At 39.5% G+C, this 24,762-nt stretch overlaps 1 protein-coding gene across 11 annotated transcripts in view; it reads right to left on the minus strand.

Annotated features, from left to right (window-relative positions):
• Positions 1–24,762, minus strand: part of AMPH (amphiphysin) — a 120,967-nt gene that overhangs the window by 57,578 nt on the left and 38,627 nt on the right. For all 11 annotated transcript variants that reach the window (XM_055804202.1, XM_055804201.1, XM_055804200.1 and 8 more), the window contains exon 2: positions 7,288–7,368. In XM_055804202.1, the coding sequence (XP_055660177.1) occupies positions 7,288–7,368 (81 nt within the window). The remainder of the gene's footprint in view (positions 1–7,287; positions 7,369–24,762) is intronic.

Genomic DNA, 24,762 nt, shown 5'->3' on the forward strand with positions numbered 1-24,762 from the left:
GTAGGTTGTTTAGGACAACTCAGAAGTATGAATGCGAAGGACTTTTGCATTAAGGGAAGCTTAACAACATAAGTGGCTATTGGGACAAATCCATAATTCAATATGAAATATATCTGCATAACAGTGTACCCTATTTTACCATTTCTCAGTCTCCTTATAGTTCCTAGAACTGTCTCCCAAATTTTAGAATCTTTTCCTTAAAGAAATACATTTCTTCTTTCCTCTTTCTACAAGCTGTAAGATACCTGGGTTTTGAATTATTTGTCTGGTGCATCACTTGAAAAAAGTTGGCTTTGCCACCTTCTCTGGAAACATACAGGTTTTTAGCACCCCGGTACCTACCAGGACAGCACCAAATCTGTGGCCCAGCCACTAGTAAGGCTCAAGAGTAAGAATTTGATCATTCTAATTATTAAGTAACATGATGAGTTGAATGCATCAAATCAAACAGGCTCCTCAGACAATTTGGACTAATCCAAAAGCATGAAACTCTGAAGGTAAGAACCAGAAAGCTCTGCCTTAGGTTAGTAGTGACTCCTAGTAGCCAGGTGAGAAAGCCCTGTGCCTGCAGTGATGCTTAACTAACCCTTTTACTGAACCAATGGTCTCTCTTTCAGATGAGGACTGAACAGAAAATACTTGGTACCCTCCTTAAACGAAATTCCAACCTTCTTGCCTGACAGCTAAACCTCTCTCTCCCCAAACTAGGATCCCACCTTGATATCTATTACGTGTTCCTACGAGCATACTCACGTCCTCATAGTAGGGCCCAGACTAATAGTTCTAACGAAAATTTGGGGTGTGCAAAGCCAGCAGGTGCAGAATATACATGTCTATGACTAAAAGTAATCTATACATCCTAAACGGTGAGCTAGGCTTTCTGAACATGTAGTTGGCCTTTGTTTATGCCAATAGCTGCATATCCATAGCTATATTCTAAAATAACATATATAAGCTATATACTAACAGGTCTGGTAGAAAACCGTCCAGAACTGTTTGTTGTGAACTGCATGACATTCAATCCACGTGTTAAAACCCAGAGCTGGGCTATGTCACCTATCCCCAGGGTCAATTATCCCAAAGGGCTCCTGAAGAAACATGTGCCAGTCTGCTTTAAAACCAATTGGAAACAACTTGATCATTCAACTGCACTGCCTGGGAAAAAACGATTAGCACAGTTACTAAAGCTGCAGAGGCATAACAGTTTATATCCAAGGGGCAATGAAAACCAGCCCAGTGTGACAACAGTTTAGACTTTTAGATTTGGAGCAATCAATAGGCAGAATCAAAAAAGCAAAACATCAGATCAGCTGCTCTCTCGTTTGAAATGAAGAATTGGCTGGGATGGATCTGGGCTGTTCCTGCAGAGATAGTTTTGTGGCATAAAACAGAGGGCCTCACCTTCCTGGGCCTCCTGCCTAACTGGAAATTAATGAGGGTGAGATGAGATTTAATGGTACACTACATTTCTTCTTGTCTTAGGAAAAACGGTCCCTCAGACATAAGATAATTCTTAAACCTAAGTTTCAGGATGAAATGGTAATAAGCAGAGAAACCCCTCCTATAGCTCCCCAAATACTTTTCGCATTGTATTGCTTGTATCTAGCCTAGTGGTCATCCAGTGTCTGAAGTACACTTTGGGACTACTCCTGAAAAGATGCAGATGCAGTCCCCCTGAATGCAAACCTTTATTGGCTTGCAGAACAAAAGCTCCCTCCCACTAGTCTAGATTGTGTTTTCCTGCATCCAGTTCACTTCAGAGTCACTATCAGGGAGACAGCATTTGGCATTACCTTTGTTTAACAAAGGAGTGTATCGAACCAACAATATGTTGCAGCTTAACAAGTATCAAGAATCCCCTGCAGTTTAGTAGAAGTGTCCACAGACAACCAAGGAATTCTGAATATCAGCTAAGGAGAAATAGTGTCTCGCATTCACAGTAACTTTAAAGCTTGCACTTTTTGTTTATTGCTTGGATTCTTTTCTCCATCTCAAGTTCATGCACAAGACAGTAAAATAAGGGCATCTAAGTGGAGGACACATGGTAGGTTTAAAGATGGTGAAATAGATACATGTGATACCTAATAATTTCCAGAGAAAAGAAGATGTTGCAGAGCACAGATTGAATTTTGCATGATTATAATACATATTGAAGCTCCCCTTCTTCATCGTGTCCTTTGTTCAACTCCAAATTAAGACACCTATCACTGTCTACATGAGTTGGGTGCCTCTCCTCATCTTAGGGCCAACGGATGTTTCTTCAATGCAACCTATGGAATCATGAGGGTGATTAAGAAAATCCTATAGTCAAAACCATTCACTCAGCATAGCTGTTTCGTGCCATTTGTGATACATCCACAAATGGCAAACAACTGCTCTTAAGGGACTTGTCAGCTTTGTTGGAAGCCAAGGAGAACACACTAGGACCTTGCAAGTGACAACAGATGCCAACATTTAGACAACTGACTCACAACCCTCACAAGCAGCTACTCAGCTCCATGGGGCTGTTCCAGGAACCACGGGAGACCCCAATGCAGGCCATGCCCTCGCTGGTGGCTGCTGTCCTGCAGGGTCTGAGCCAAGCAGGCAGAGCCAGGGGCTAGTAAAAAAGGCTTCACTAATACCCCTCAACTTAGCAAGGGTTTGAACCAGGTCAAGGGTCTGTCTGGGAGATCCAGATGGGAGCAGCAGGAGATGCAGCTGAAGCACAAGTCCCAGAGGCATGGGGACCAGCCTATGACATGGATTAGGGAGGGACTGTGTGCCCAGAGCTGAGCTAAAATGGGACTCCTAGGTCCATGTGCAGGGTTAGGGGTCCAAGCGGGGCCAATCAGAGCCATTAAGGCCCACAGATGCCCCCAGGGAACTGATGGGTTTCTATCTTGGCCATCCAGATGACACTGCCCAGTTCTGCACAAGTGTCTGGGAAGACCAAACTCAAAGATACCCACATTCAGGCTTCGCAATCTGGAACTGTATCGCTCTCCAGGGGTAGGGTTCAGCTGCCAAAACACCTGCACCTGTTGTGGCTGAAGAGGCCATGGGGTGCTCGAGAGGGCCACAGATCCAGTGGGTACAATACAGGACTGTGGCCTAAGCCATATGCTTCTGTCCGGAGCCACAGCAGCAGGACAGGTGGGACACCATGAAGCACATGAAGTACCTGCGTGTAGGTGGTGAATCTCACCTTGCGTATCTTAATTCATTAATAGATTTTAAGGAATCAGTGGCACATCTGATACAAAAAGAGCACTTCAATAAACATTGTCTCACAGAGCAACTTTAAGACAATGCCATGCCACAGCTGTAAGGTAGCTAAGCATGCTTGTGTGAAATGGAGGTCTGGCTAAGAGAAACCTGTTCAGGATCCCTAACAATTACACCCAAGGAGCAGCTTTTACTGCAAGGCACACCGAGTAAAGCAGTCTACAGGGGCAGGTTCTGCCCACTTAATAAGAGCAAAAAAAAGGCTCTTCATTTTTACCTAATTCTATAAACTAGCAACAACAGTGCTCGACATTTTGCCTTATTCTGACAATATCATGGCAGCTGCTTTTGTAGTAGCAATTGCTATATCTCTGTGTGTACATATACAATACATAATGTTAATGGTTTTAAACACTAAAAATGTATTTTAACTGTAGCCCGTAAAATAAAAGAAGTCCCATAACTACACATGGAAAAATAACGAGACATAGATATGCATAGACATAAAATAGAATATTGGTCTCTTACAGAAATGAAGCAAGCACTGTGAGTCATCAAAATATACTTGGGGATAAGGCAGTTGTTACTTCCTGTCAAAAAAAGTGTAAGATGCAGTTGACTGAATAACAGAATAGAGAAGAAATTTCAGGTAAATCCCCAATGGACTAGATGATATTTTCACAGTCAACAGAAATATGCAAGATGTGTCTTTTTTATACCCTCTCTGAACTTCAGGGTCAATTAAGAGGCTGAGCACATCCCCAATTAGCTGTGCAGAGAGAAATGTTTAAGCCTCAAGAAATTTCTTGCAATACACTGAAAATCTGTGTCATACTATGTCATATATGAGTTTATATAGATTTTGTTTGTCCAACAAGTTTTGATTTAGAGTGGCAATTTTCATTTTACAACTTAAAGTGGAAGGTGAAAACAGCTGTATTCACTGTTTAAAATCTAAGTGTTTTTACTGTTGGTTTCAGCTGCAGCAGCTTACTACTTCTGATAGGGAAAGCCCTGAGGCTCTGCAAAGCCACTGTGCTCTGTTCTCTCCAGCATGGAATGACTCAGTTTCTCCATGGTGATTCATCTGGGTAATTCATCTGTGGATAATTCAAGTCCAGAAGGGGCCCTTACCCAGCTGTATTTAGAAAGAGATGGGAACGCATCACTGGGGACCCTAAATGAGCTTTTCCTATGGATAGATATGCTGGATGTATCCTTATACATAGCCTTCTGCTGAGTTTGGTACATACCTGCTACCCATTCTATTATTCAGGCAAGGAATAGCATGTTAAGATTTCAGTTTTTCAGTTATCTGTGTCCTGGGTGATGAGCGCTACACTCTTTCTCTTTCCTTTCTCTACCCTTGCCCTGAGCTCAACTGGGAGTCCTCAGTTATTATCTTTGGAGAGTGTTAATAAAAAGATCATTCTATACTTCAGACCAGTTGACCTCCCAAATGTTGCAGACTCAATAATGTAGAGAAACAAGAGAAACAGACTATTTTCACAGCTTTCAGCTTACCAGGATCGCCAGAGCCTGCATGGCACCAGCAGCTACAAACAACTTACAAAGAGACAGAACTGAAGGGACAGTACTCAGAAGCAAATCTAGGTAGGTGAGATGGCCAGGGAACAGCCAGAGCACTGTTAAGTGAGACTGCAAGAATCAAAGTAAAGTTTGGACCTTCTATCAAACTGCCTCTGCCATAGAAACGCCTTGTTAGGTCAGCAACCACCACAAATAACCCTGGAGCGTACTGCAAAAGATGGGACAGCCTTTAACTGGGGCGATTCTGTTTGCAATGACCCACATTGACAGTCTGGGGTGGACCTCAGCACAAGGATCAATCACCCAGACTGACTTCTTATTTTTTAATACCTAAAATTCAGGTTTTTCTTTTTCTAAAAGGTCTAGAGTTGCAGAGAAAATCTTGAAAGCAGGACTGAATGTAAACCAAGAAGGGATGGCTGCCTGAGTTCACAGAAGACAGCAATTCTACAAGGTATTAATCAGTAAGAGAGATAATTCAGATGTACATTGTAATGCTTTGTATCTTTGCGTTGCTAGTAAGTTGTAGATCAAAGCATGGACAAAACTAAGACAATTTAAGCAACTTATATGCTTCTCATTGGTGAACATGGCAGAAAGTGCTTTTGCAGCATTTTTTCCTTTTTTTATTTTTTTTTATTTGAAGAATTGAGCACAACAGAACTCTTTGAGAGCAAGCTCAGCAAGCACATGTGTTTAGTTTAATAAACGTACAGTCTCTCTCACTTGGTGAGCCAGCGGGCTTAGCCTAATCTGAATGTGCCCTTCAAGGGAATCGTAGGTCCCTCTGCACTTACTCCTCCCCACCCAACTCCTCCCCTGGCCCTAAATCACATTCTCATCCAGATTTAGCATCATACAGTTCCTGCAGAGTCCTTGACTGTTTGTTACTACATCAAAAGAGGAGAAAATAAGAAGTAAGCAATGCTAAGATCCTCCTTAGCCATTAGCAAGAATTCCAGCTGAAAGGAAAATTCTTGGTGAAGGACAGAAAAAGCAAACACTTGAGACATAATTTTGCTTAAAAAGATTTTTTTTACTCTTTCATCTCTCTCTTTTAAATTTCACTCAGAATTTTTAGCTAAAAAAAAAATCCCACAAAACTGTTTCTTCATGGGGATGCTCTAGCTTCTCCGTCTGCACCCAGTAAGAACTATACAGATGCGCCTTATTTCTAATAACAGTCACTAGCTGTGCAAACAGCTGGGACTGACAGCAAGGATAAGCAGCAACGTAAGGACAATCAAGAAGAAAGAAATGCTCCATTGATACCCTAGCGCACTTGGAAAAGAGGAAGGGGAAGAAAAGGGAAAATATAATGTCTTTGCAGGGTTTCAAAGATTCTGAGTGCTTCTTCAGGCCTATTAAATCCCACTGCCTTCCTGATCTCAAGAAATCTAAGGGAGGAACCACCCTTCTCAGAGAAATAGATTCATTTACTTCCTATCATTTTCATCTTTGGGAAAGAACAAAGATCTACACAACAACCAAGTAGCTCCTAAAACCTCCTTCCCTTCTACACTGAGAGAGTAAAATAAAGGCTAAGTGACTATAAGATGCAAAAGAGTTGATAAGTGTCCCTGCAGTCAGGATGCAAGGTTTGTGTTTACATGGAACTGACAGAAGTGCATGTGCTAGATAGGACTGATTCAGGGCAGGAATTGCAAGCACTGACACGAGGCAATTTTTACATTGTGTAAAATGCGTGGGAGTTGTTCACTTCACCCTCCAGTGTCTTTGTATATGTGCTCTAAATGATAGCTCACAGATGACAGATACCTCAGCTGATACTTACATAAAAAGACAGTTTTCTTGGTAGCATTAATGCAACTCATGGTATTAATTTATATGAGAAAGCTACTATATAAATGGTCACAATTAACCACCTTGGAGCCCAAAAGTCTGTCCAACAAAGCAAGGAGTAATTGAGGCTAGAATTAAGATTGCATTGGGAGTAGATCACTAACTCTTTGGGGCACCTTCATTTTCGTGTGTTGTATTTACAATAAGAGTAATTGAGCACTGCTCCACAGTAGTGCTTCACCAGCACTGCCACCACAGCCCCCTACACCAACGGGGAGCATAAAAACACACAGCAGTCTGAAACTATTAACTTATTCACTTTTTCTAAAACTGATATTATTATATACCACTGATGAAAATAATACGCAAAACGAAACCAAGGAAATACATCTCTTTGCAAGAAGGCAACTACAAAACTGCATTTAATTGGGGCTGGGTTCTGTTCTCAGTTACGCTGTTGAAAATGTGCTGTCACTGCTGATCTCAAGTGGTTTGAGCATGATGGTGTTATATTCAATTACAATATGTCCTTTTATTATGAGCACATTTCTTAGACCTCTGCTTGCACAAACCAATTGTTCTTTATTTTTGGAAACAGCAGAACAAAACCTTATAGCCCTGTAAAAAGAACAGTTGTACGCTGTAACAACTTCTTTAAAATCAGCAAGTTCAAATATACTGCATTCTTCTTAAGACACAATTAAAGAAACTGAAAAAGTGACTGACCTCTTGACGTTTGAAATTTTGAACATATTCTTCAAACTGTTCATCTTTTGTTTCATCTGCTTTTCCCAGTTTTTGAAGCACCTATATTGAAAACGAAAAGGAATAATTTAATATTTATGTCACAAAACAAAAACACTGCTACGTTCAACACTTCTGTTCTTGCAGTTAGGCTCTAAATAGCATTTTATTTTTGGGGGTGTTTGTATATACTACCGTTTCTGAAGTTCACATGGGAAATCATTTTGTTAAAATAAAAAAGGTTAAAAGCAGGAGTATGGCATGTGCATGTAAGTGTGTAAGCATATTTCAAAGTACGGAGTCCTTAGGCATATGTGTTTTTTTAATGAAGCAACTTTTTTTTTAGCAAAGAATCCCAGGGTTTCAAAGCAAGAAGAATGAGAGAAATTGGCTGGCACTACAAGCCAATTCAAACATTCAAACAGAGAAAGAAAAAAAAATAATCAAGTTTCATTAGTTTTTTTCTTCTGTTTATGGTTCATTGTATCAAGTGGTATTAACATTATCCTTATCTGCATGATTTTCAACGTGAATTCATAGAGAATAAAGAACCGTAAGGCTGTGTGAGAAGTTTTTACCACTGATGCTTATTTAAAACTTCTATTGGTGTTCATATTTGCTCCCCTCCTTAATTCAGAAGTGGATTGTCATCTACTAGATAATTAATATACTGCAATATATCAGCAGTAAGGGCTATTCATGTGATAACAATCTCAAAAGTAATTTGACACAGCTACACTTTACACTGCATTTAACTACAATAAATGCATTCAGTTATTAAATCCTGACACTACCCATTCATTTTAATATTGAAAACTTCTAGGTAGCTGCAAAGAGGCTTCACTCTTCTTGTCAAGCAACCCATAAATTTGTATGAACTACTTCTATGTGGGATGAACCGTCTCATACAGTGGTGTTGAGATCATTCTCCCATGACAAATTGACCAAACTTTCCATTTTCACAGGAAAACCCCAAACCAAACAAATGAAAAACCCTACAAAACAGAAACAGTAGAATAAACATATAAGCATCACCACTTATTCTTCTAAAAAAAACCCCTGAACAGCTTCAGTCCTGCCATATTGTCTCTCCGACCACCTGCCTCTCCTAAGCCCAGCCAGCCTCATACCACAAAACCAGCTGCAAAAAGGGGCAGCCAGCACTGCCATAGTGGAAAGCAGGGGTCAAGGTGCTCACGAAGGTGATGCAATGCTACCTGTGGACCTGGCCTATGGAATTTCAGGGAAGTTTTGATGTATTTACACCAGAAAGAATGACATCAGAAAGGAAAAAAAAAAGACAAAAAGCAGCCTTTTGTGGCAGACAGCTGCATTTTAGCTTTTCATTTCCCTGCCTCATCTGGGCATTTTGGGTTGCTTTTAAGCCTGTTGACTAGTCCCAAAGTCCTCATACACTCTCATCACCAACGTCTTCATAAAATATTAAAAAGTATCACAGATGGTTTTACAGAGGAATCATTTAATTCAACATTCCAAATCATCACAGGCCTTCACATGGCTCCTTGTCACCAATAAGCCTAACAGCCTGACCCCGACTGTGGCACGACTTTGATCCACACCAGGCAGCTGTACAAAAATCTAACATCTCCTTTTCAAAGAGGCACCTGCCAGGTAAGCCTCCTGACCACAGCAATACATTTAAATCATGTTCACAGGAACAAGTAGCAGGCATGTTCACTGTAGGCTGAGCGATTCATAACGTAGGTAATAAACCATGGCAAAAATGATTGTGATGATAAACTTCTTTCTCTTTCCCAAAATATCAATGGCACACACCCATGTCTCCAGATGTGCACTCAGGCACAATAGTACAAGGCTCAAAAGGGAACAACCCACCTCTCACAGCACCCACCTCTTATGCTTTGGGTTTTTTTCAATCCTATCTCCGACTTTCAATTTCTCTACAGATATTTAGCTGAACTGAGACTAAGACAGCGTTAAAACTTGGCCTCTGCAAAAACCAAGACCTAATCTTAATCCAGGGTTACATTAAATAACTATTAATTACATAGATTCCCAACTTTCCTAATCCTAACCCAAACCAGAACTACAGATATGTCATATGACTGGAACTAGAAGTTCCAAGCCAGAGGCTTGGCATCAGCTGAAGCTACTTGCCCTCATGGAAGCTCTACAGCCCATGCCATACACACAGACAACTGGGGTTCACTCACTCTTTTCCTACATGCAATCCTAATCCCACCCCACAATTCTATACAGAAACAGCAGAGCAGACCAGAGCTAGAATAAACTATTTCTCACGGGTCCCTTTAGATCCCATCCATACAGTCCCACGGACCACTGAATGTATAGCTCAGCCTTTTATAACCAACCTAATCGTAACCATGACTTTACTACTGGTAGTCTAAACAGAGAGGTGATCAAACTGAAGTCAAGTCTTAAAAATTGATCTACCTTTCAGCACTTATTTGTGCACTTCTGTCTCAAAGCAGAAGTCTCTTGTCAACAGAAGCGTACAGTTTGGTAACCACCTACAGGGTGTCTTTGGGGTAGGTTTAAGGCCAGATTTTCTACACTACACACAGGTTCCCCTAACTCAAATGCCTCTTGCGGGTAAGGCTGAAATAAATTTTAGACATTGTTCATCTTGTTATATAGAGCACCTGGGTGAAGATTAGAGTCAGGATCTGGTTTAGGGCTAGGGTTAGGAAAAGGCAAGTAGACAGCCTGCTAGCATTAGGTTTAAATATTGATCAAGAGAAGATAGACTTAAAAGACCCAGGTCACTGGAAAGCATCTGATGGCCCATAAAGATAAAATGAAGGCTGTACCCAGGAGCAACAAGTGCCTAACCTCCCCCTTCAGCCTCAGTTCAACCACCCTTCTAGATAAGGATTAGATTTAGTAACAGAAATAGCTCAGTTTATTGGTGGTCCCTGAGGGCAGGAGAAGGGTAGATGGGCAGTGTTTTGCAAAAGCCTTGGAGTGTTCTATAATATGCCAAAGAAAGGAGGTCTGGACAGATAAGTGGATAATATTTTCTTGTAGGCCCATGTAGTAGATAACCAATATTGTGGATTTGGATGCAGGCATTGGAAAAAGAAAAAGCAGAGGAACCAAAGCTGTTGCTGAACATTCAGTGGCCCATAGGGCTCCAAGGAGGCCTGGACTTGGAGAAGGCAGGTGGCTAGCAATTTTTTTTTTTCTTAGCATGCCTGTACAGAGAAATAATTTTTGGTGTTAGAGTTAAGAACATCTGTCAATGTGTATGAACAGTCTGTACCATTTAAAATAAATTAAAACAATTAAAGAAACAGACATGAACTGAACCTCAATAAACATTCTACAGTCAAGTATTCTGTAGTCTTTTGAAGACTATATAAAATACGTGGTGAACATAATCACCCTACCCAAAAAAGAAGTAGGTGAAAAGATACCCCATTTCATATATTTAGACTAAATCATGCACCAGTAAGTTTTCTTTTAAAGTGACATATAAAAACACAAAAATAATGTGAGGTGGGGTTGGGGGGTGGGGAGGGAACAGAGACAGACACAGACTTTGAAATTTGAAACAGCTGCTTTATTTTTTTCTTAACTGTGGTCACCAAATGTGATATTGTACAATTTCATGAATGCACTGATTTACATTAAGGGTCTAAAATGAATATCAGTGTTGACCCAGCATCTTGCTAAGAATATATGAACTAAATACTTAAGTCTGAATTACTTAATTAGCACTAAATTAGCACTGAGAATGAAGTAAAAGATAAATTTGATCTGATGGTAAACCTAGATGATGCCGAAGGAACACATGTAGAGAGGCATTGTCTGGCCATGAGGTACCAAGATAGATAAGTGACAGATTCTACACAAATACATAAAATTTGAGCAAGAACATCAAACATGTCTGATAATATTCAGAAATGTCATCAAGAGTACACATCTAGGTACAAAACACAAGAATATTCCTATTTGGAGATGGTGCATCTTTAATAAACTCTTTGGAAGACATAAGACTGAACACTTCCTCTTTAGTCTTTTAAGTGCCTTCATCTACCAAATAATACATTTCAGTTCTATGAAGGTCTGAAGTGTTACAAAGAAACAGTAATATGCTGATCTTGATGTAAAATGATGAATTTTATAATGACTCAATGTTGTTAGTATCTGCAACATACCAAAGAAAGGGAACTAATATAATAGAAAAAGTTACAGTTGAGCTTGAGTAAGCTTGATTATATTGAAAACTTTTGTCTTGTGCCAAGGATGACAGTGTTACAGTAGCTGCTGAGAATACCACCCGGACAGGTATACCCATCCTCCTCTAAAAAATTTTCAAGACTAGCAATTCAAGGAAAGGAGGAAAAAAAAAAACAACCCACACACAAAAAACCCCACCCAAAACAACTCTGATTGTCTGATGTAAACTGTGGTCACCCAGAGCTGCCTCAAGAGCAGCACAGCTCCCTGCACTGCAGCAGCAGTAGGGTGGACAGGAGTTGACAGTAATCTCATCACACATCCCAGCATGCATCATCCCCAGTCATGTAGCAGTATTCTAAACAGCCGCCAGCATGTTCAAAACCATTCAGGGCAGGAAGACATGACTGCTCAGAAAAGACTACCCAGGACAAGAGTTTATTAGAAATTCCCAGGACTGTTAAAACACTAAAAAAGCTAAGCTAATCTAACTCACAAGTAGCACTGTTTAAGGCTACTACAGAATAACCCCAGGATGAAAAGCAAGACACACACTTGTGAGAGTCCAAAACCATTGTCATGGACTGTCCAAAAATCTTCTGAGAACAGCAAAGTACTCTGAATCTCCACAGATGCAAACTCATGCGTGACTTTTTACTAGTGCTGTTCTTCGTTTTCTCTTTGGTTTCTCTGAGCAAGTTATAATTGTATATAAGCAATAGGCATTTAAAAAATATAGATTCCAAGAACTTTTTGGTATTGTATTGATTCCTGCAGAAATTAATTTACACGGAATATGACCTAAAATCTCAGGGTACACGTGCAAAGCAATTGTTATCATAGGTGGGGAAGTGATAGGATAAACAAAGTGGGTTTTGTTTGGGTTTTTTTCCATTGTTTTCCCTCCAAGAATTTCCATTTGAGAGTGCTGGAGTAAGTTTCTGGCTAAACAGAGCAAAAGATTAACATTCTTTGGCTTTCATGCTAATAAGTTAGGCAGCTGAGCTCTTTAGGGAGAAAAAAAACACTTTCTTTTTAGAGTTAAAACCTTGGGTTTCCAAACAAGCTCCGTTTTTTTTGCGCTAGCCAGAAACTGTACCATATTTAATATTATTAGGATTTTGTAAAGTAGATCAGCAACCAGACATACCCAAAAAGTATAAATTACTGTATCACACAATTAAGATACGCGTCTGAAATAGGCAGTATATTACTTGGTTTCAGTTCTGCTGGGAATATTTTGATCCCAACACAGCTCCAATGCAACAGGCTAAACCACTTCTCTTTTCCAAGAGGTTGACTGAATGTCATGCTTTCCACACTCTCCAGCCACACAGTTTCCACTTGCCTTTGTACTGCTGCTATTCCACCATTGTGTTCCTGCAGAAACAACAGCTGACAGTGACAAATATTTGCCCAGGCCTCTGTTCTCATTAATATCTGTTGAAGGGTTGTGGAAAAAAAATCTCTTTGTCATTGACAGACTCTCAAAAGACCGAAAACCTGTTTAGTAAAATGCCCAACGGTCTGTTTTAAGACAGCTATAGAAAATGCAGAAAGACACTCCAATAAAGCTCTTCAATGATAAGCAATTGTTTTGTGTCATGCTAGTTCATAGCAGAACCACACTAGCTATCCCGAGGACTGCAGCTGGCAACCAGGCAGACATGGGAGGTGAGTCAAGAAGGGCGATGCTCTGGTCTGTTGCAGTCTCAAGAAGATCCACTGGTGCATAAAACACAAAGATAATAATTTAAGAAAGCACGCTTTAAATCATTAAGGAGCAAACTATGACATTCCAATCCAGAACACACAACACCTTTTTAAAAGAAATAATTGCCATGGAGATGGCCAATAAATTTACAAGAGCTCAGTCAGACACAGAAGAAAGCAGAAGACTTGCAAGAAACACCTACGCTTTCACTCTGCTCTGGTCATTCTCTCTTCTTCCTCATCTTCAGCAGTCCACATTGTTTCCATTACTGATCTTCAGAAATGACTAAACTTAGCACAGGTTTCCAGATCAACCAGACAATCTCTTACTATATCTTTTACTGTACTAGTATTTGTTCCCCAGCCTCCCATTTAAGTTATCTTTTACACTGGGCACAATTACCCTCATTTGCCCACCATTTACAGTTGAATTTCATTGCTGAAATTTGACACAGTGGATTGTATACTAGGAGAAAGGCCATCACAGTAAACTGCAATTTGGGAATCTACCTTTAGTAGAGAACTGCAACTCCACAATTGCTATCCTAATATATGACAGAAGCAGTTTCTGCTGCACAGTGTCACAAAGCAAAAGAGAAGTAAAATCTTAAAATGCATTAATGCATGAAATGTGGCCCAAGCAACAGAAGAGGGCAGCTGCTAGGTACCAGGCACTCTGCAGTATGGAAAAGCATAAAAGCCACTCTACAGGTCAGACTAATCATCCATATAATACACCAACCTCTCTCCATCTTTCCTCAGAAGAAGATGCCTAAGGAAGATACATGACAAGTGTGCAGTGACACTCCTCCAGAACCCTCTCCCAACCCCTAACAAACTGCATTTCAATGAATTCCTGATGTGGGCTCTTTACATTTTATAGTCCTGATGAATTTTTCTTATCGATGGATAGTCCTGCTGCTTGCAAAGCTCCGATAAGGTATTTGCTGTTTCAAGAAGCATAAGGGTTCACTTTTCTCATGGCTGCTTTTCTTTTGTTAATTTTTTGTCAGCTTTTGCTTGCTAGTGCTTTGAGAATTGTAAAATACCATGATGTATGGAAACAATTTGCTAACAAATGAGAAGAGTACTGAATAATATCCAGACAAGGATAAAACACTACGATAAGATATACTCTCTTAATGAAAATTGAAAGAGGAAAACCTGGTCCTTCTATGCAGCCTAAATGACAAATACAAACATTATGCTATGAAAGATGATTATAATAAACTTTCTGCAAATTACAGAATCTAATTGTACAACGTTGCCCAGATAATATAAAAATACTCTAGAGAGATCCACAAAATAAACAAGATTATGACTTCTCTCAGAATGAAGCCACAGACTTCTACATTAGTCCTTGGTCATTTGGTTAAAACCAGAAAGTACTTCACAGAGAGCAGTGACTCACACATTGCAGTGTCCCACAACTGCACAGACCCTTGCTCACCCTTTTCTTTGCAACATCCAGCAAATTTGGTCTACTGGAAGTAGACACCCTTGTAAAATTTAACACACTAGTAGGTGGCTGTTGTTCTGTGTGTGATCCCAAGAAGTCCAGTGGTAAAACTTAGCTGGGCAGAAGGAATTTAAAGAAACTGAAGGACGAGCTTTGAAGTCCATTAGGTCTCATTATGCTGATGAGAAGGGAAGGGATACTATGAAGACAGTTATGAAGATGTACTGCTAGGGTCGTCTTCTGCTTGTTTGCTAAGACCTTCACAGGGTTTAACACTATGAGCCTGTCCCACATAGTAAGGTGGCTCATCAGACACTTTGCATGTATTCTGAAAGGTGCTTATTCCCAGTGGATGTGAAAGCCTGGTTCAGCTTCAAAGAACTGCCATGTACTTCAAAAGGTAAACAAGCTCTTAGAACAGTTTTCCCCAGTCTGCTCTGCATGACTGTCCTGTATAACAAAGGACAGCATCCAGGTAGAGATGCTGGAATGGTGCACAGCAGGTGATTTTCACGGGATATAGCTTGGAGACAAAAACAAAATGGAAAGAAATGTGAAACAACATAGACCAAGATGTAGAGAAAGAAAAAAAAAAAAAAAAAAAGAGAAATCAAAGAAATAATTAAATGGAAGAAAAAACATTGAGACAATAGGGACCAATCTAAAAGCAAAGAATCAACTTTGAGAAACCGTGGGTTTGATTTATTTGCCTTCCCGTAGGCATCTCAGATGGCACAGGATGTTTCAGACATCTCTGTGCAGGTGGCAAATATGACACAGGACCTATGGAAGTGTCTTCTGGAAAAGCAGCTTGAGGCAAGGCAGGATGCAACTCAAGCAGCCTATGTGTGGGCAGATGAATTGAGCTATTAATATCATAGCAACATCTACAAGCCTCAAACTTCTGAATATTATTTTTCCTCACAAAATTTCTTAATGCAATAATAGTTCATTCTTTGCTCACTTTACCATTGGGGAAACAAGATACAGGAAAGGCAAGTAACATCTACACCAAGTTCAGATGAAATTAGTCACAAGCAGTGTACTAAATCTGTTTGAGGCTAGCACCTTAATCTCCGGGCTATCCTTCTGTGAAAAGGAGTTTCGTAGTACAGAAATTTGCTGTATTCAGATTATCTGCACTAGAGCTATACAAAACAGGGAAAGTAAAGAAAAAGGCATTTTAAACAACTGGAAAGACAATCGGTTTGCCCTTCTCTGGCTATTGCTGTTCTCACATTTCCTGAAAAGACTGATAACTTCTTTTGGCTGAACAAGAGCTAAATTTAACTGCCGACACAATCACCAATGATTTCCTTGGCTGAATTTCTGTGTCCCTCACTGTATCCCAAATAAATCAAAGTGCTACTCTGCCGAATTAATACAAAGTCCTGTCAGCCACTGTTGTTTCTGCCTATACTTACTCATATAGCTGAAAAATACCCGGATAGATTTCTAATAGCGACCAGAGGGTCTCTGCCTTGTAGAAACTAGCTGTGCATCCAGGCTCACTTACATGCTCCTCATTATTTTCCTCCCTCTTACCAGCTCCTCCACTTCCCTACTCCCATTTGGTGTGTCCTCTATACTTACTGTTGATCAGACACTTTCCTTAATACTGCTCCCTCCAAAAAATAACAGCAACAGAAGAAATGTTATTTACTCCCCTGATAACATTTCACTCTATTCATGTGACAACTTCATTTACTGAACTTCTATGCACTTTTGTCCCATTTGGACCTCAAGGTTTTCAAAGCAGTAGACTATCTGATCCTTTGCCCTTTTATAGCATCAAAGACAAGGGCACTATCATCTGGATTTGTTTGACAATCCTACCAAAAAGCCATGATTAATAATTTCTCTTCTGATGTTTACGTTCACCTGGTGACCAGCTAGCTGCTCTGCTGTGTATTTACTTGATACTCCTAATCTTTAAGAACTAGGGAAAAAGGCTAAAGCAGTCCCTAGAAAAACGTTTCTCGTCATGTTTTCAAAGCATAAAAAGTAGCATAGCATCAAATTTGATCAAATGATCAAATATCAAAAGATGGAGTAGATTGCCTATATAGAACGTTTTAAAAATTTACTTCTGCAATCTTGTCAACAGAAGACTAAAATCAACTACAAAGACATGTATCTTTGTGCACGTATCTGTGTACAAAAATCTTTGTGCTAAAACAAACAATTCTGTCTCCGGTACAGAAGGGCCACTAAAGCTCATCCTTGCACAAGAAGCCTAATATAATTTAGCCTACCAAAATCCTCAGCAGTGATACCTGACAGGCAATCTGTTATCTCTAAATTAATCAAGTATTTCCTGGGCCAAGAAAAGAGATTTCAAATATAAAATTGTGATTTACCTGTGGCTACCACAGTTTTCACTTTATTAATTAAACATTTAAATTATACCTGTAAAAAGACAACTTTGTTCTTTACAGACTGTCTCTCTGGATTTATCACAGCAAGTATGTGATGTTCTTCCTCTCTGCTGGGAGTTAAATAAAAAATAATCAAGCAAAAAGCTTTTCAGTCACAAGGCCAAGATCACATTCAATATAACAGGCCTTGAACTTAAAAGTACACATGCATTCTCCCACTGTCCAGTCCCACAGAAGATAGGTAGATAGATATATGACTTTTACTTTATTTAGCTCTGATTATATGCTTTCAGTGGATCAAAGAAATAAGGAAACCAGACTTTCACTTTTAGTGATGTTTTCCAGGCTATTTCCCCTTATGTCACATTGCAGTACCTGATTTTCTGTACTCAGTTCCGATATCTAATGACAGTATTTCCTATTGGTCTTGACTAAACTCAAATGGAACCAATTTATAATAAAATAAATGGATTTTGGCACCGAGTGTTAGTAATAAAATGCAATGTCCCCTCAATAGAATGATATGATGTTGGTAAATGTCATCTGATAGCATTATAGGTATCTCTAGGTTACTTCTCATCACAAAACGCAGACAAAAGGTAATTTACAAATGAAAGTCATTTCTTCAATGTGGAGGAAGACCAGATAAAAGCTTTTTTGTAAAAAAAAAAAAAAACAACAATCAGAATTGCTGGGGAGGAAAAAAAGATAATCTGATTTAACAGAGACATTTGGATTTGATATAATACGATTTTTCTAATGGTTGCCTGTGAGATTATAATCCACAACCTTAGACCCAAAATTACAATTACGTCAGTAACCATGCATAGATGATGACAGACATGAGAGTTCAGCCATGCCTACATGGGTAATTAACAGAGCTCACACATTTTTCATTGCAGAACCTCAAAGAGTTAACAGGCGAATTAACTTTCCTTCCACTTCACCATTACATCTAGAAGACAGGCAACTAGTGGTTGTGTTTTATCAGTTTGGCTTCTAAATTAATCCATATGCTCCGAGTAGCAATACAGATGCTTAATGTTGACTGCCTCCTCCAGTCTGAGCTGTGACATTTCCACAGATACTCTTGCTCCTTGAGAAAGCTGAGGCTGGAAAGAGATGCCCACATTTGGTCCAGCACGCACTGAGATGTGGATGCTGCCCACCCTGAGGCTCCTTCACATCCAGCAAGGTCTGAATTTCTCTCTGTAAACTTGGGGCACTCTTCGTTACAGGACTGATATGGTGGAGCCTTGGGGGAAAACTCAAAAGTCTCCAGCATGGTTTGGTGGCTTGCCAACAGAATATTTCACCAGCTGTTAAGAGAGTCTCAAGTCATGCCACACATAGCAACACAGAACATGAAGATAACTTTGTCTAGCTCTTTGCAAAACATTTTCCAGATTGATATTCATCTGTGAAGGAATTTATTGTTCTTCATAAATCGTGTATGTATTGCACACTACTTATCAGTGATGGGTCTGACATGGCAACACTTGCTGATGAGGTACTCCACCTTTGGGATGCTCCAGACCTCTCTCCTCACCCAGAGGAAGACAGTGACACTGATGTAACACTTCCAAGTAAATTCACTCCTCTTTAGATGGAATGATAAATACATTTGATTCAAATAATTGAGAAAATTATCCCCCAACATTGCAAAAAATTAGATAGACAATATATATTTGGTTCAACTAATTCAACACCTCAGGAAATCTTTGTAGCCACACAGGTTGGTCTGTCTTTTTTAAAAATAGCTTTTTCAGAAATTTACTGATCTACAAGAGATTTATTTCAGAATTATTGGAAGATTTTGTGAAGGCATGATCTTATAATCACAAATTCCTCAAGACCATCTCTATAAAGAAATAATTAAACCATTACAATATGGCTAGCATTATGTGCTAGTCAGATATTTTTGAAGAAGGTTAGCAGTTTTCCTCCTCATCACTTCATAGAATTACTCAGCATATTTGCATTACTGAAGGTCAGACAGTACCTCACAACAGTGAAGTATTCTTAAGCTGTTCAGTACCATAGTGTATTCCTACTTTTCTCATTAATTGCTGCTAAGGATAAGTTTGCCTGTTTTCAAGAGTTTATGCGCATCATTTCTTCATGCTCACCCCAGCTTGTGGCCTTTTACTCACTGAAAAGGAAAAAAGCTCTGAACTGAAGCTGAGGTCAGCAAGGACTACCAGCAGTGGTGGTGTCAAGTGCTCCAGCTTTGACACCCAGACTTTGCATGAGACACCACAGGCAAATTGGGCTTTATCCCCTCCCGTGGGGCTTGGGACTAAGACTCCAGAATCAGCCCTCAGAACAGCTGGACATTGAAACAGATGTGATGTTACTCAGATCAGCAGCATGCATGGCACAGGTAGGGTCTGCTTTCTAGGGAAGTTTTTTCTTTGCCGAGCAAACAGCAGTCCCGTTCCACTCAATGTACTTCTGTAAAAGCAACACACTTCAGAGCTCTCTAACAGTCAGAATTTCCAGGCAAAAAGGTGTCCAGAAAAGAAGCCTATCGATGATGGAAAACAAACAGCATGCAAGCACTGCTTTACTACAGGAGAAGCCATGTTTTTCTGGGGTTACTGCTCATCTGGAGTCATGTTCTAATGACTTTTAATGGTCCTTACTCAGGCAAACACAGACAGAAGGATGTACCAGAGTGAGAGTGAGATTAACAAGGAGAAACAATTCATGATCTAGACAAAGGACGTTTTCATTACAGAAGAGAGGGTTAAGACAGGTAAGAAAAAATAGCACAGACTCTGTAGGTGTAAGGAAATGTAGAAAACAGCACTTCCAGAATTGGAACAAAAAGTAACAGTGGGATGCTGTGGCCATATAACCTGTTAGCATAGTCACCAAGACATGCTGGAGAAACAGCAGCAGCAAACTGAGGCGACCTTCATCAGCAAGCCCTGTGCTGCAAGGCCTTTTAGACTCTTCAGAAGCAAATTGTTTGCACTGAGGCTGAAGCCACGCTTCAGCAAATGGCTCAACAGAAATCTTCATCATCACGCATAAGATGGAAGGAACTTCTTCCACAGGAAATGGGCGCAGGCTAGTTACTGCTGAAAATCACCAGGGATATGGTACCTAGCTGAATTCAGCTGGAGGTAAGAGGACACTAAGTTGAGTCTTTCACTTTAAGTGTCATGGAAGAGCATGGAACTGCAGCAAACAACTCTAGCCTTGCTTCTTCTGAAGATCAGCTGTGCTGGTGTCCTGCATCCAGTAGCAAAAAAGGAAAAATTATCACTATTCTCTAGAAAGTAACTTTTAAAAAGTAATTAATTAATTAATTTGGAAGATCATCATTCCTGCCTTCCGTTTACTCTTTTCTACATTGAGCAAATGCCATGACTTCAGCCTTTCCTTGTGGTCAAGTTTTCTAACATTCAGCTATTCTCTTCATTTTTCTCTAGACTCTCTCCAGTTTGGAGGCAAATTTCTTCTCTAGGAATTGTATGTCTACATTAGACTTTCCTTAAATTACTCCAAGTCTGCAAATTCCTATTGACTTTCCCATCTTTTCAGTAGCTTTGAAAATCAGTCATATGTAGGAAAATACTTAGAAAAACATTTGATGTAATTTAAAGTCAGTGGTAGAAAGAAATGTGTTAAGCACTGAAAATCAGCCTACACGTGAACATGGATCTGAAAATGGCATTGGACGTGAAAAAGCAGAAAAGGAGATTAAACTACAATTTGATATTCAGGGCTAAATCCTATGGAAAAAACCACTTTGCACATCTCTCATCAAAAAGGTATCAATTCCTCAGTTTCCCACTCCATTTGGAGCTCAAATGTACAGTCAGTCTAAATACTCCTATCTACCATGATCACCATAGTGACTATCTCCCAAGTACCTTGTACAATAACTCTGGATTTGATTGTAACACCTCCATTTCTAGGGGGAAGAAACCGAGGCACAGGAATTGATTAAGCATCCATGCCAATCTGTAATTAATCATGCAATATGCCAAAAAGAGAGCTTTAAACTGAACATGTAGATGATGTGGATCAACACCATGCCTATACAATACTCTTTCAACAACTATTGAGCACACCAAGAACTAAAAAGCCAGGTATAATAGAGTACAAGTATATTAGAGTACAAGTATATAAAAGGTACAAATCTCGAGTATTTCACTCAGGTAATTAGATCTGTGGATCTGAACGTGTGAGAAAGATGAGCAGAATTAGTTTCTCTATCACTCCCAAATATAAAGCCATACATATGGCAACCATTACTTAATATTGTCTATCATATCTAGTCAAGCTGTCATATTTCTTGTAGCAAAAAGTTTAAAGTTAAAGACACTGGTGCAAAAATAAGTAAATCAAAGCTCACTGGGAATAGTTCTGTAAATGTAAAGCCCGATTTGTTTTTTTTTTTCCTTTGTATAGATTGTAGCCCCTGAAATATTCAGCTGTGTAAAATAGCTTCTGCAGCAAGTACTTTCTTAAAAAGACATGTTTTAAGTGATTTTGATTATATGCTTTCATAAAGGAAGCTCTTCACATAATGAACCACAATGGCATTAAATGGCAAGCAGAACTGCAGGCATTTATTTATAAACATAAATGTAACCTCTGGCAGCTACTAACAGATTAGAAATGCACCACAGTCATAACATTTTGTTCGTTTATAGGAATATAAAGGAGTTTTTCTAGGAATACAGAAGTATTTGTCACCCACAGGTACTGAAGGATGTTAGACAGAAGCACTTTAGGAAACTCTTAAGTGTCTTTAAAAAAAATAAATATTGGTTTTGTTATTTAAACATATAGACATTGTTTCCAACTAAGAAAGATCACTGAATGCACTGCAATAGCACAGAAGCTTGTTTAATGGAATAACTAAAGTTGCAGGGCTAAATTATCCTTCCAGGGATGTTTATCTGTGGTAGCTCCAGGAATCCCTTCACTGAGCAAGACCATAGCTTTAATGATGCTTTAATGATGTAAATCCCTTCAAAGCCAATGGGATTAACCACACAGAGGGAAGTATACTGTGGTCTTTAGACCCTGACCCACGTGTAGCAGAATCAAAGCCTGCCAGTCTCATTGGAGGGCTTCTGAAAAATCCAGACTGATGCCAAAGACTTTCTAAGCATTTACACTCAGGGTGAACATTCCGATTACTAGATGCCTTACGCTGTTGCAAGCTAAAAGAAAAACATCATCTAGGACGTTGAGTACTGAAACAAAAATTGATCCAAACAACTCTGTACAAAAGGAAGGAAATTACCTTCTATACCCTGCAAAACAAACTGAAACTAGAAGAGGGATGTACGACCTAACTCTGCAGTAACATGGAAGTGATCCATGCTTGTGACTGTCTCTGCCTGTATGGAGCAGAAAGCTCTCCAGTTTGCACCCTAAAACGTGTTCAGACTCCCTAGAGGTCCCCTTCAGCTTGAAAGGAAGCATCACCTTTTATAACCAAATATAAGCACTGTCCTTATCTGGTATTTTACCCTGTTAACCAGATGCTACAAAGCACAGCATCAAGAGGACTTGTGAGAAATTTGAAGAAATGTTTTTTAAATACCACAGTGAAGACTGCTATCAAGTCAGTCTCAATTTAACTAAAATATCGGTATGATACCCAACTTAAATAGTATATATTGCATATACTGTATATAAACTGTAGATACAGTATATCTATATAACTGTATATATATTGTATATACTACAGTTGAACATCAGATCTGTCCCTAGAAAGCCAGCTTTCCCCTCAACAGTAGAAGGTATTGGTGGCTGGATGCTGAGGTATGCAGAAGAAGAGTCTGCTACAAAAAGGCTGAAAAGGAAGGAGATGTACCCTGCTCCGTGGTATGTAAACCCAAGTGCACCTGTACATGATGCCAAATTATTGTAATATATGACAGGAGTATTATGGACCCTTTCTTGATCCAACATACCTATGAAGTACTTGTACTTTACTCTGAGCCTGAACACTTCCCTGCTGATGAATTCCACCTCCCTGCTCCTTTCATACAAGATGGTTGTTAGAATGGTACCTGAAGGCAGCAGCTCCCAGAAAGACTGTGGTTTCCAGGGAAAGAGATAATTATTTTCAGAATCGTCTTACCTACTATAACAGTAACAAAATACTGTAATAGATGTAGTGTATTCCACAGCAAAAAGTCCCATAATAGCTGACATCTAGAAGTTGTGGAAGTTGGTCAATAGTTTGCTTCTTTTATAATGTATTTCTGATTATTATATTATACACTATGAGATGCAGTCTATTAAATTTTGCCCATCGCTTATCTCTGCGCAGACAGTGAGATTGCTGATAGAGCTAAAATAACTTTGATTCTCCACGGGGACTATGGGAGGGGAAAAAGAATGGTACCTACATCTATGAATTTTTAGAAACAAAAGCCTTTAAAGGACTCTCCATCAATGAACAGGATCATGGCATATCCTTTACTCAGACCTTTTTATAGAGGAAAAAAGGCTCTTCAGGTATTTGCAGTGATCTGGTTGCTTACTCTGTACCTTAAGAGTGGTTTACAACCTTAGACCACAGATTTTAAAAAGCTGTCAGGCCGCATTTTTCCACATGAGGGAAAAGGTACCAAGTTGTTAGAGTTAGACTGGACTTTCTCAGAATAACTAACTCTTTCCTTGTTCACAAAATGCAACTATTGCAGTAGTATCCTGGCACCAAGTTTCCTTCTAAATAAGCGGCATTTCCCCTCAGCAGAACAACAGGTACTTTAGACAGCTAAAGGTTTGCAAACTTTAGAATAGGGCCATTACACTGATTTCCTGTCACAGGAGCAGTTTAACATGAAGTGGTCTACGTTTATACTGTACTGCAAGGTCTTATTCTAGAGCAACCTACTAGTATCGCCACTGCTCTGACCTTGCATGTAGGATACCCACTGTAATCACAAGGCTATAAACCTGCAAGGAATGAGGCACCCATGAGTAAGTCTGCCCAAGGATATATGCACATACATATATATACACAGCCATATATATATGGCATATACACACACATATATGAATGTGTGTCTCCAGTGGCAAACATTTTATTTTTTGTTTTAGTATATATGTGCACACACTCCCATACCTGTATATACACTCTCCAGTACACTCTAGCCTCAAAACTGGCATTCAATCCATGGTACTCGAGTGAATCCAAGTTAAAAACCCTAGAAACCTGTAGAATGCCAGGTCCTCAACACCTACCGTTTTGATCTAGAAAAGGATCAGCAGCAGCTCAAAACCCTGATGTAGACACAGCCTATGTCTCCTGGCCTCCAAGGAACTGGTAAAGACAAAACTGATTGCACTGTGTGACTTTTTATCCTGGATGGGAGAGCCTTGGGGCCAGTCTCTGCTTCAGGTGGGCACATCTGGGTGGTGTGGCATTAAATTAACCCCAGTCTACATAGCACCTCTGCTACAAGTACATGGTATAGCCCCATTCAGGTGTCATGTAGTCCAGGAATGTCCAATTTTGGAATTGGGGGGGGGGAGGGGGGTTGTGGTTTTGTTTGTTTGTTTGTTTTGGGTTTGGTTTTTGTGTTTGTTTTTTTTTTAAAAAAAAGCATTAAAATCACAAATGAGGGTAGATCATATAATCACAATTTCTGCTGTTCACCTGTTTGCAAAGATTCTATAGAAGACTTTTTACTTATCCTTTGTTACAACTGATATGAAATAGTTTAAATAAAAATATAA

This window comes from Falco peregrinus, chromosome 5 (assembly GCF_023634155.1).
Source record: "Falco peregrinus isolate bFalPer1 chromosome 5, bFalPer1.pri, whole genome shotgun sequence".
Taxonomy (NCBI): Eukaryota; Metazoa; Chordata; class Aves; order Falconiformes; family Falconidae; genus Falco; species Falco peregrinus.